The 12081-nt window shown below is 46.5% G+C and overlaps 3 protein-coding genes across 3 annotated transcripts; 1 reads left to right on the top strand and 2 right to left on the bottom strand.

The window, feature by feature from the left end:
• Positions 1 to 2635: 2635 nt before the first annotated feature.
• On the bottom strand, positions 2636 to 4218 carry BGW36DRAFT_285490 (phosphoribosyltransferase-like protein; the record flags this gene model as incomplete). The annotated part of the gene is made up of 3 exons (XM_046210322.1): positions 2636 to 3667; positions 3726 to 3865; positions 3960 to 4218. The coding sequence occupies 3 exons, from the start codon at positions 4216 to 4218 to the stop codon at positions 2636 to 2638; spliced, it is 1431 nt and encodes a 476-aa protein (XP_046078572.1).
• Positions 4219 to 4524: 306 nt separating this feature from the next.
• On the top strand, positions 4525 to 5358 carry BGW36DRAFT_393413 (uncharacterized protein; the record flags this gene model as incomplete). The annotated part of the gene is made up of 3 exons (XM_046217804.1): positions 4525 to 4620; positions 4693 to 5174; positions 5223 to 5358. 3 exons carry the CDS (start codon positions 4525 to 4527, stop codon positions 5356 to 5358), a joined length of 714 nt encoding a protein of 237 aa, XP_046078571.1.
• Positions 5359 to 5695: 337 nt separating this feature from the next.
• On the bottom strand, positions 5696 to 11853 carry BGW36DRAFT_422476 (putative guanyl-nucleotide exchange factor; the record flags this gene model as incomplete). Its single annotated transcript, XM_046219701.1, has 7 exons — positions 5696 to 6011; positions 6065 to 6669; positions 6747 to 7125; positions 7176 to 7545; positions 7596 to 9901; positions 9955 to 10139; positions 10189 to 11853. The coding sequence occupies 7 exons, from the start codon at positions 11851 to 11853 to the stop codon at positions 5696 to 5698; spliced, it is 5826 nt and encodes a 1941-aa protein (XP_046078570.1).
• Positions 11854 to 12081: the final 228 nt, after the last annotated feature.

Genomic DNA, 12081 nt, shown 5'->3' with positions numbered 1-12081 from the left:
TCTACCTCTCAAATTAAACTATATTTAACTCGACGTGAAACCAGCCAGCCTCCTTTGATCTATTTAGTTAATCCGCTGACCGGTAAAATAACTAGTTGTCGCCACTTTACCCGTTTCTTTACGTTCATTGTTACTCTGACTACTCGCAATGCGTCAGGCCAATTAACGCTTGTCGGCTATCAATGATTGATGATGTGATATCGATTGGGGCTCGATCCAGCCCTGTCTTTCCCCACTGCTGACGGAAATCCGGGATCCCAAACGTGGGAAAAACAGCTAATTAGGTTCTAATACTAGCCCTGCTAATCTGACTAAATCTACTAAATCTGACAGGTAAAAAATAACAATTCAAAAAATAAGTGTTCTAATTATGAGTATGAACTCAAATTGGGAAAGGAGTGCTAATCAAGCCACGTTTACGGTGTACTTCGTTCGTGGAAGCTGAATGACTGTGGGAAATTTACCCTGACCGACTAATCAGACAGCATGCAGCATTCCAGAGAATCCAGACCATCCACCTCTGCTCGTCTGCACCTGTCCCTTGGAGTGAACACCAACAATAGAGCGGTGAGAGTTCGTTCGACTGGCTACAAGTGATCACCTCGAATCCGGATTATCAGATATGTTCCCTAACAAAGAAGGTAGTCTAAAAATTGAATGAACCAAAAACCCATCGCTGATCATTTTGCCGTTTCTCGTTAGTACTTTGGTTATTTATTCTACAACCAATCTATATGACTATGAAGTATTTGTACGACATGAAGAAAATTCTGCAAAGTTGACGAGCATGGCCACCGGTGATCGTGTACATGTACCCCGACTGGACAATCTGAATGAGAGGAATTTCAGAAAATAAATAAACTTTGGTGTCTCAATGTTGATCATTCATTGCTTATAATAATGAAACTTAATCGAGAATGCATTTTTATCCAGTGTTTTCCTAGTCAGGTATAGTTTAGAAAATCTCCGTATATCTCCGTAAATTTATTGTACTCAAACATTCAATAATATTGCAAGTAAAAGAGAATAAAGTAAGCCTTGGATGGCCAACAGTATTTTTGCTTTGGTATCGGATATTGCTGTTCATGGTAATTCTTTGAATAGAAACTTCTGGCTTTTTTGACCTCTCGTATATGGCAAGTGCTCAGGTGATAAGTCTTGCCCTCGTGACGTGTTGGTGCATATTATTATTGCTTCGTTGGTTACATTGCTCGATGATCCTCCCTGTACCTTTGGATGTAGGTACGGACAACACGGAACGGTCTGCTTCAAGAAAAGCACTTACCCAAACCAGCCCCGTACACACCGCAATTAGGTACACCTCAGGTAACTCCGATGATTTTCTTGTGATGATTACTACGTCTGTATTACATATCAACTACCGACGACAATAAAAGAAGATGGAGATTGCCACATGCCGTGCTCACCGTTGGATTTGGTGCTGTTGAGTCAAGCCCGATTTAAATTCCTCTAGACAAGGAATATTTGATGAACACCGTTGGCTGTTTCCCTGCATACATACATTCGGACTGATATTTCCAATTCACAAACTACTATCCATCATTGACTTATTTCAATGAAAATCGTCTTACATCTCCCATCAGTCATGGTCTAGACAAACCTCCTCCATCTCACGCGATCCATCAGAGAGGTAAAACAGCCGACATGGAGCGACCCCCATTGGGCGACATCTAAATAAGCACGAATCCCGTTGAACGTGTGACAACCTGAAATTTCAAACGGAAAGCTAGAATCTGGGCTTCTGCTTAACTCACACCCAATAATAAACAGGTCAAGTTAACGCCACACAGAGCTCTTTGCCGGATTGGGATTCATGTGTCTGATGATCACGCGGATATTTAGTTGTTTTTTGGTTATTTTTTGGTTGCCACCGTTTGTGATATGATCTCGGCGGAAAGATTTTGTATATGTACGCCTAGTTAAAATGAATACGGAGGATGTAACCATGATATTTCAAGGAATGTTAGTATATTTGATTGATGTAAGACAAAGGTCGGTGCTCAGATGATTTGAGTTTATTCAACCTCTGCCGACGAGTGCAGGATGGAAGATGATACAATGATGAATTTCGTCAAGAAGACTTTGATTTATGAAATGTTCGAAGATAGTATTGCATTACTTCCATCGTCAATGAAACTTGAAGCAATGACAAATTCCCCGTGGCAAGCTGGGTATGTATTTTGCAAATAAACGAGCAAAAAACATCCATGTTCAGTCTGCACCATTTTTTCTCCCAACGCTCCGTTAAGAACATACTTGTGATGACGATCGAGACAAAGCTCGATCACGCAAGAAGCTCCTGCAGGACCCTTAGTGGACCTGCATCGTTGGTTTGACTATCAGAATATCTGATGGCTACGTGATAACTGCGAAGGAAGAGGAAAAGAGTAACCCGTTCCGTAGCAATGCCCAAATATTACAGTTAATACACACGAGACTACCATAAGAGTTGTCTGAGACCGGCATAAAGAATTGAACCACCTCATACCTCGTCATAGCTAATCATAACATCGTTTCAGAAAAGGTCAATTGCCAGCTTCTAGTCGGCTAATTGGAAGAGAGCGGAAATGCTAGATATCCGTCAGTACAAGTATTACAGAATAAGTTGATAAATTCACCTTTCACCATAATGGTGACGCCGGATGCTTTCCGAAAGAAGGGTCGAGATGTCAATGACGATTAATTTCTTGGACCGACGAATCTTGTCGTCTGGGATAGGGAAAGAACTGGTGACGATAATATGATCAATTGCGTTACAGCCTTCCATCTCCTCCAAAGAATTATCCCCAAAGAGACCGTGTGTAGCAATGCAATACACTTTCTTAGCACCGCCCTTCCTGACGACGGTTTCCGCTGCTGCAATCCAAGACCCGCTCCGGTCGATCATATCATCAACAATAAAAACAGGTTTGTCCTTAACGTCGCCGACCAGTGTTATCGTTCGTTCCTCTTTAATACGTGTGTGTGCGTTCGCCTCATCGTCGTCTGATTCTGCTGCGTCATATGTGCCACCTAGTGCATGATCAGGTTGTAAAGAGTTTAGAGATACGATGGACGATGTCATCTGATCAATCATTTTCTCGCTATCCCCACTCTCTGAGCCCGCCGGAGGGACTGGAGTTGCAACCTGCGTAAGATCCTCAGCATAGTCATCGTCAACCAAATGCCCTTGTACAAGACGGCCGGTGATAACCTCACGAGCCCGCTCGTCGTTGGTATAGTCAGCAGCTTCTAGTTCGGATGGACGGCGAGCAGAAGGCGGGGTTTCTGGACGTAGTGTGTCCGCAGATTTGGAAAGGAAGTAATCATCGACCGCGCTCTCCTGATTGTCTTCATGGATAGTTGAAGTTGGTAGCTCCGCATGCAATCTGGCTGCATTGCCCTTCTCGATTGTATCGAAGAATATCATGCTATCACTCATCGATATATTGACCTTCGGTGGTCTACGTCTATCGGTAGTGACGAGGCCAAAGTTGAGCTTCAATGTGTCTGCGAGAGATGTCACTCTCTTTGTACCACCGGCGTTCTTGCTCACGACGACAGCACTTTGCCATCCAGGCACATGCATCCGAATCCAGCGTGCTATCAATGGTTCCGCAAAGAGGTTATCGACGGGCTTGCCAAAGAATCCTTGCATTTGGGATGCCTATCGCAAATAGTTAACCCAGATACAATGTGAAAAGCTTGTATTTTAGGTGGCATACATGCAAATCTAGAGTGATCACATGGTCAACCCCGGCGATAGTGAGCAAATTGGCGATCATCCGAGCTGTGATAGAGCCCCGGTGGCTCTTCTTTTTAGACTGCCGAGAATAAGGAAAGTAACTTGACAGGTGTAAGCGAGCTATTACTATTTAAAGGTAAAGGCATCATACGGCATGACAGCTAGATAAGAAAATCAGCGGAGTCTTCAGTGAAATAGTGCAGCCAAACCATACCGGTAATGGACTTCGCTGATCCACCCTTACAAGCAGAGATCATGATCAGCAGCTCCATGAGACTGTCGTTGATCTTGCTGCTCCCGCTCTGGACGATGTAAACATCCTGGTTCCGAACCGAGATGCCGATATTGACCAGCGTCTCCCCATTGCTGAATTTCCTAAGCTCTGCGGGGGCAGGCACAGCTCCCAGCCGTTCGCAGATCGACTCCGTCAGGGTCGGGTGGGACGTCCCCGAGAAAATCTGCACGCCTCGCATGGTGGTTATCGCTGTATCGGAGACACCCAGGGTCCCAGTTCATGGAGAGAGGCTGTATTGGCGGGAAACAAGCTGGGTGAGGCGAGAGGGTGTGAGACAGGCCACAACATCGTTGTTGCAAGAAGAGTGGAATCACCGTCAAGAGAAAAATCAGCAGGCAAAAAAATGCGGCCGTGCTGGCAGCTGCCTGGTCCGTGCATCCGCCAGACCGGGATCAGCCGTGGGGGAAAGAGCACCTGCAAGAGATCTCTGAGAATACATGTACTTGGAAGAAATGACTTTTTCTGCATCGGCTATTGTCCCGGGATGTCTCACGAATTCCCCAAGGTCCAGGGCGGAGGTTCCCTGATCGTCGCATGGCAAGTCAAGGATAAGCATGTTCTCGTTGTCGGAGGCGGCGAGGTGAGCTACCCCGCGTCAGGAATATCTCTCTCAATCACCAACATTATATCTAACCTCCAACAATCTGCACAGGTCGCAGCAGGCCGGATACTGCACGCCCTCAATGCCGATTCCAGAGTCACCGTCGTATGTCCCAAGACCGGATTGAACGACGAAGTCGCCTTCCGCGTTGCGCAGAACCAAGTTTCGCATATAGATCGCAACTTTGAGCCTTGCGACCTGGATGGTGCTGATATGGTGCTGTGTGCCATCGACGACCCGGAGGCCTCATCTCAGGTGTGGAAGCTGTGCAAAGAGCGCCGGATACCAGCGAACATAGCAGATGTCCCTCCAGAGTGCGATTTCTTTTTTGGGAGTGTGCACCGTGACGGACCATTGCAGATCATGGTCAGCACGAACGGGAATGGGCCCAAACTAGCCAGCATTATAAGGAAGAAAATCGCCAACACCTTGCCATCAAATACAGGCGCTGCCATTGAAAATGTTGGCCGACTACGAAAGAAGCTAAGGGAAGTCGCGCCTGATGCGAACGAAGGTCCGAAACGGATGAAATGGTATGTCATGGCCCTTCGGAGAACGGAATAACAGCTGAGTCTTGCTAGGATGTCGGGTGTGTGCGAGTCGTGGACTTTGGAAGAGCTTGTCGAGATGTCAGAGAGGGATATGGATGGCCTTTTGAAATTCTATTCAACCACCAAAGTGCCGAACCTCCGAGAAGTTCGCGAAGACTCCCACTAACATGACCGATGCAGATCGGACATATTTATTCGAGATAACCATTCATTGTTGTGTAGAAAACAATAATTTGTAAGGAAGATCTAATGTAATATATAAATATCGTAGCAAGTTTTTACACAGCTGATAAAGCGAATCGGGTGATCTATTCCACAGACAACACGAAGAAGATATTCTTTTGTAAACGCCAAGGTATGGTAACGACATCGCTACTTCAAGTCATAAACACCCAGGGAGAGAGCCTCCCAAGAAAGGAAAAAAGGGTAAAGTCGAAGAAAACACAAAGAGAAGTTAGATACATCAGGACATTTCCTTATACAATCTTTAAGTGACCACTGCCCTATTTCTTGTTATGCTTGAACGCGCTATTTGATGGCGCTTCAATAGGGGTTTGAGGTATTGTCAAACCGAGCTTTACCTCCCCAACTCGTCGAAGCAGGGATTGGAGTGCAAGTCGTACTTCCGAGTTCAGCTCGCGACCTAGTAAATCTATAGCCAATGGGTAAAATGTAGCAATGTGTTGGGAGAAGCTGTCAGGTGGGAAATTTGTGTATCCTTCCATCACATCAACCACGACAGGTCTCCAGGCGACGATGTTTCGATGCTGACTTTCTTCATCGAGGTGGGCGAAGCTGCGTATAATGTCTGCGCATAATCTGGAAATAAGATTAGCAAAGAATGTGATGATCGGTAAAGGAATGGTACTTACGGAACAAGTGCAGCTTCGGTCTCGGCCCTATTGCTCCTTCTCTCTTCTCTTTCGTCATGATACATGCGGAAGAGAATGTTAATATAGGTAGCAGCACTGCCACTTTCCTGTTTTAACAAATTCGGAGGCTGCTTCATGAATCCTTGACGCCAAAGCTGCATTCGAAGGTCCTTATCTTCATTGAATTTTTTTGCAAATTGATAGCTCTTCTTCAATAGGCTCATCAAGCGTAGAAGCTCAGGACTAGGTATTTCAGCATAGACATTGTCGTTAGAGAAGAGCTCATGAACCGTTTCAATCATCAACAACTGGAGAACGCAGTTGGTAATGATGCGGTTGAAGAACCGGCGCCTGGCTACGGTCACAGCTGCCGGCTGTTGCTGCACATCCGCAGTTTGTGGACGGTAGTCTTCGAGTTCTGCAGTGGGCGTGACAGTCTGTAATGCTTCGGATTGGGCAGTGGTTTCTCCAGCATCTCCATTCTCGGCTGACCCATTTGTAGTAGACGATTTGTCGTTCTCTGTGACGGCCTCAATAGACAGTGCTGATGCGGCATCATTGTTTGTAGCATCACCATTGAGTTTGAGTGTCTCCGATATTGGGGTCTTGGGGGGGGAGACGAAGCGGCAGTGAATAACTCGTATGCGGTAGTCTTGTCGAATAGCTCAACGAAGGCACCTACGACTCGGCTCCAATGGTCATCTGAGAACTTGGTCACATTCTGAAGAATTAATTGCTGTAAGCAATTACTTCCAATCCGCGCAATGGTGTCATTTTCCTGGCATATACAAAGAGTCAATAGCCCTAAGAAGCGGTCGAGCATGTGCTGCAATGCATCGAAATAATGTGTAAATAGAGTGATCATGTTTCGCAACGCTTGAATCATGGTTGTCGATAACCAGACAGAAAGTTCCTCGTGGTTGGGAACTTTTGACATCTCAGATTTGGACTGGAGAACGACAAAGATGGGGTACAACAATTGTCTCCAGAGCACATCCCAGAAATCAGTTGGGAAGTCGCCGCCATATCGGAGCAGTATGTCAAATAGATAGTTAAGCGCCCTATGCAATTGTTAGAATATACTCGACTAAGCTACAAATTGGCAACCTACCTAGAGCGAACCTCAAGATCGTCACCGGTCATCAAAACATCTTGGAAAGCAATCAAGACTGGATACCAGAACTGCTCCTCCTGAGTTTGGCGATTTAATTGATGCGCTAGGTTAGAACCAATGTCTTCCGTGGGCTTCTTGTTAGAGATGTGTTTGTGAGAAAGTGGACATTCGGGGGTCTTTAGCATCTTTGAGGTGGATGATTTCAAGGTCTCAATAGCCTGTAATGATTTCTTCTGGAATTTCGAGTTCTTGGAAAATTCTGTGAGACAGACAATCAAATCTGCGAAGGCTCCTTGACTGATAACAACTCCGAATCGTGTGTTGTAGATCTGCGTGACATGTTCAAATGCCATGCTGACAATACCCTCTATCGACTTGTTAGAATGTTAGGAAGAGGTGAGTTGAAATAGAACGTACCATAAGGCTCTCTGGCGGCAACTGTAAAGACGCCAAACATTGTCTTCCATCCGGATCGTATATTATCACCGCGTGCTTGTATCATTTGAATAAGACATCGCAATACCATATCCTTCACTGTCACGGTGTTACTGTTGGCCATAATGTGCTCGAAAGGTTTCAAGAAATCCTTTTGGAATTTGAAACCCGGAAGTTCTTCGAATTCCATGAATCGCATGGAAAGTTGGCGAAGGGAATCCAGCGCAAAGTAGACCACGTGGGTGTTGGACTGGCATCCAACCTCGTTAAAGTGTTGTCCAAGGATTTCCCAAATCTTCGACCACTCAATCCTGACTCGTGTCATGTTGTAGTAGCTAATTTCTACTACTTTCTGAAGACTATAAGTACGCGGCGATTCACTCTGCCCGGAGGATTGAATTTCTTGCAGGCTGACTTCACTCAGTGCTCGAACAAAGTCTACAATAGCCTCATGGGAAAGGTTTGCCGTGTTACTGAAAATACGGTCAACGGCATGTACGATTTCTGCCGAGCGACTTTCAACGGCGACTTCGGGTCTGAACGACAAAGAGCTAGTATTAGATCGTTGGCGTGGTCTTCTTGTAGCCTGCATGGACTTTTTGGTTCCATCGCCTGAGGCTGAAGGCACGATACGGGCTCTCGAGACATCTGGCAAAGCCCCTTCATCAACACCATCACTCAATAGCTGGAATCGATCCAGCTGGCTGACGCATGTCAGAATTTCACGCCACGACTCCTTTAGATGATTGCCTTCAGAAACTGCGACTTCCAGCAATATTTTTAGCGCCTCAACGTTCTTTCCCGTCATTTCTCGCAGATTGCCAAGATTTGTGAACTTGGCCAACCCTGTCACGAATGCAACTCGTGGAGTTTCCAAGTCGAAAGAACAAGAAATACGGATCGCTAACTTGATACCCTCCATACATAGCCTGACCTTTTCGATGCTTTGTGTCTCTTGAAGGGGAGCAGACAAGCCGGAAAGAAAGGACATCCAAGTCACATTGAACATGGGGCCAACATGGCGCACTGAGCTGGCGGGAATGAATCGCGATAACTCGTCTCGTAGGGCAGTCTTACGTTGCGCCCTAATGAGACTTCTGTAGAGCTGTTCAGTCTTATTAGCCATTTCTTCCGAGGCCTGAGCATATTTTTCTCCTTGAATATCTCTGCCAACTGTGGCAAAGACCTGGCCGGCTCTAGAAGCAAATCCAGCAGGTGCAGATGTAGGAATGCTTTGATTAGCAGCATTTTCCCTTTCAGAGTCAAGGACGATCTCATTCTTGGAGATTTCATCAAATATCGAGTTGAGATAGTCATCCGGAAGATCTTGATTATCATTGATACCTCTGTTATTCTTAATGAAATCTTCCTTTGTCATTCGTGGGCCTTTCATTTTGCTGCTATGTTGGTCGGTGTTGAGCAAGATCACAGAGTACGCTAGCACATATGCTGTATCTGCGTTTGCGAAACTGTTTGGATTTCCAGATAGATATCGCTCAGCAAACTTGAGCATGAAACGATCAATTTTTTGAGCCTCGCCAGGCAATCGGAAACTTTGCAAGAATTGCCTCAGAGCGTCTACAAAACGACGCTTGGCAAAGTCCATAGAGTCGACGAACGCATGCATGATTGCGACATTCTCCGCGTCTCCTTCTCCAAGGTATTCACCAATCATGGCCTTGTCTAAACGATCGTTGCGGAGTAAGAAACTGGCAATATCTTTTGGAGAATCAGATCGAATAAAACCATCCTTGAGAAGGAGCTTAATTCCCCGCTTAGGTTTGAAATTGAACTGCTGAACTGCATGAGCAAGTGCCATCTTACGTTGCCTAACCTTCTCAATTTCGTTTGGATCATCCTCTAACGCTGGCGTTGTCCGGCCGGTTGCAGTACCACCTGTGCTCTCAACACGGGGCGACGGAAGAGCTAGAGAAATCGAGGGCGTATCTAACGATTCCCTGTAAATTTCCACAGACTTTCGCGATACGTCTTCCCTGGTAGAAGCATCTAAAGGGGGCAAGCGTTGAGATGACCAATTGTCTAGGGATCGGAGAATCTCAACCAAGCACTCTAAGGCTTGTTGTTTAATTGCCAGTTCCGGTGTTGTACTTTGCAGTCCTGGTGCTTGATTGTTTCCGAGACTTGCAGTAGTCAGGTTAGGAGGAAGAGTGCCGCGCTGGTACCAATCAGCATTGGTTGACGATTTAGTACGAGCATCTTGACTCTGTTGTTGCTGAGAAATGGTTGGCGCCGGCATGATCAGAAAACGAGAAAGTTGTTCAATTAGCCTATTTTGATTAGCATGCTGTAGTGATGGTTATTTCATTTCGATTGAATTTACCCTTGGAAGATGTTCTCCAACGCAGCTCTGTCACAGTCATAATTAAGATATAATTCTACTAGAGCTCGCGGATCCGCTGAAAGTCTTTCGAGAACTTCCATGAAATACTGTTTCTGGAATGCGGGAGAGTTTCGTCGCTCAAGAATGGCAAGGTATATCTCTTTCAAAAACACCTCCAATTCTTTCTGTGTCATGGTTAGAATTAAACAGTAGATACAGTAGGGGAATCCTGACCTTGAGCATTACTCTCATGTATTTGAGCATAAGCCAAAATATCTCGCAGCAAACCTCAAAGACTCTGGGAACAGAGCTGGAGCCATTGCGACTAAGGCTCAAACAAAGATGTGGTCTGATAGCGTATAGAAGAGTTGTGGAGTCGGAAGCGTTTCGGATAGTTGCCAATGGCGAGGTCAAGGCGGTAGTGTGATTGTTGATCAAGTAATGAATCAAGTGAAGTGACAGCAACTTGGATCGCATATTCTGCGACTTTATGTCTTGCTGTTGGTCATGCGTAAGAGCTTTGTGGCTTAGTTTACACATGGCCCTGAAGACCAAGAACGCGTCTTTGATATAAATCTCATCTACTTCGTCTTCTGACCCATCATCATCTCGGTCATCTGTATTTCCAGAGACAGAGCGCGAGGGTCGGTGGCTTGGTTTTGCGCGTGTCACCATAGTCGGGGCATTGTCGTTGACCATTGTATCATCCTTGCTGGATTCGAAGCTCTGTAGCGTGAGCTTTTCCGTAGGCTCCTTCTTTACAGGTTGGTCGGAAATATTCGAGGCACCGTCGACCGATTCCGACAGTTGACTACCATCCACAGCATCAAGCTCTCCGTCCTGGGGGGACTCTCGATGCTCGCTCGGTTCTCGGGTGCGAGCCTCCTTCAAATCTAATCTTATGCGAACTCTGTCAAATACCGTTCCGAGCATCTGTGTCAAAGAACCCTGTGCAATTTGTTGGTTTTGACTCGACTTGGAATAAATGAAGATGTTGTATATTTGTCGCACAGCCTTCAGCAAGCCTGCACCGTGAACGATGATTTTGTCATTTAGCACGGCCGCCAGGAGCGATTTGATGATCTGCTGCTGAATCTCGACGGGTGTGGCTTCATTTTCAAAACAATCGCATATCGTCTCAATGGCTCGTTCGATCAAGGGGATTCCTGTATCGGTAGCGTTCGCATCGTCTTGGTTGGGATGGCTGGAGGGGAAAGCAAAATAAGAGTATGAAATCAATTTTCCAATGCAGTCCAAAGCCGTTACCTGAAGAGGGATGCTGAAGGTTTTGGTGGCTAGTTGTAGAGGTAGAAATATAGTCTCGGGATCTGGAGGTCTGTGATCCGCCTGTTTGATGTTGGCTAAAGCTTTCTGGACAGCATTCTCCAGCTCTCGGCTTCTCTTGGCCTCTTTGGAGGCAGCGATAGTTTCCAAGGCTGTGACAACAAACACCGTCGAGCTTACTGGCATTGATCGATGCGTCGTCTGAGTAGCAGTCGTAGATCGCGAGTCCGAGCGGTGTCGTGAATCGAGGACAGCTTCGGCCGTAGCTGGTTCGGTGTCTCTATGAGGTTCAGAGGTAGATTGGGTCTCTTTGTCCCCATCCGCATCTGTTCCTTCCTGAGGTCTGGGAGTCGTGCCTGTGTCTTCCGTGGCGGGATTGTCGGCTTCTTCGACAGGACCAGCAGGCTCCGCTGCTGGTCCGTTGGCATTGACGGCCAGACCGTCTTGCGACTTCATGGATTCCGCATCGCTAATATTGTTCCATCCTGCCTTGATCGACAACTCAGGCTTGTCGGCCCTCAGCGGCTGCGGAGACACAATCTCAGGTTGAGCGTCCGTGGGATTGGTGTCTGCCTGCGAGGCCTGCTCCGTAGCTTCGTGCTCGGAGTCTGCCATTGATGCGCGCGCAACTCCGCCTGGACGAGTTCGAGGGTCAGTATGTCAGCATTGATTGTGTGCAATAGCTGCAGAGAGATCAGGACGATGCCAGCATGCTCCCTTGGGCTGGATATGCAAGTTGAACCTTAGACTGGAGCTAGCCCGGACGCAACAACTAACAAATAAGTTAACTAAACAGTAACGGCAGCGTGTCTTCAACCGCTACGGCGGCCGGCACGTGCCCGC

This window comes from Talaromyces proteolyticus, assembly GCF_021365285.1.
Source record: "Talaromyces proteolyticus strain PMI_201 chromosome Unknown BGW36scaffold_1, whole genome shotgun sequence".
Classification (NCBI taxonomy): domain Eukaryota; kingdom Fungi; phylum Ascomycota; class Eurotiomycetes; order Eurotiales; family Trichocomaceae; genus Talaromyces; species Talaromyces proteolyticus.
The sequence above is the reverse complement of the archived record's forward strand: the minus strand, read 5'-3'. Positions and strand labels throughout refer to the sequence as shown.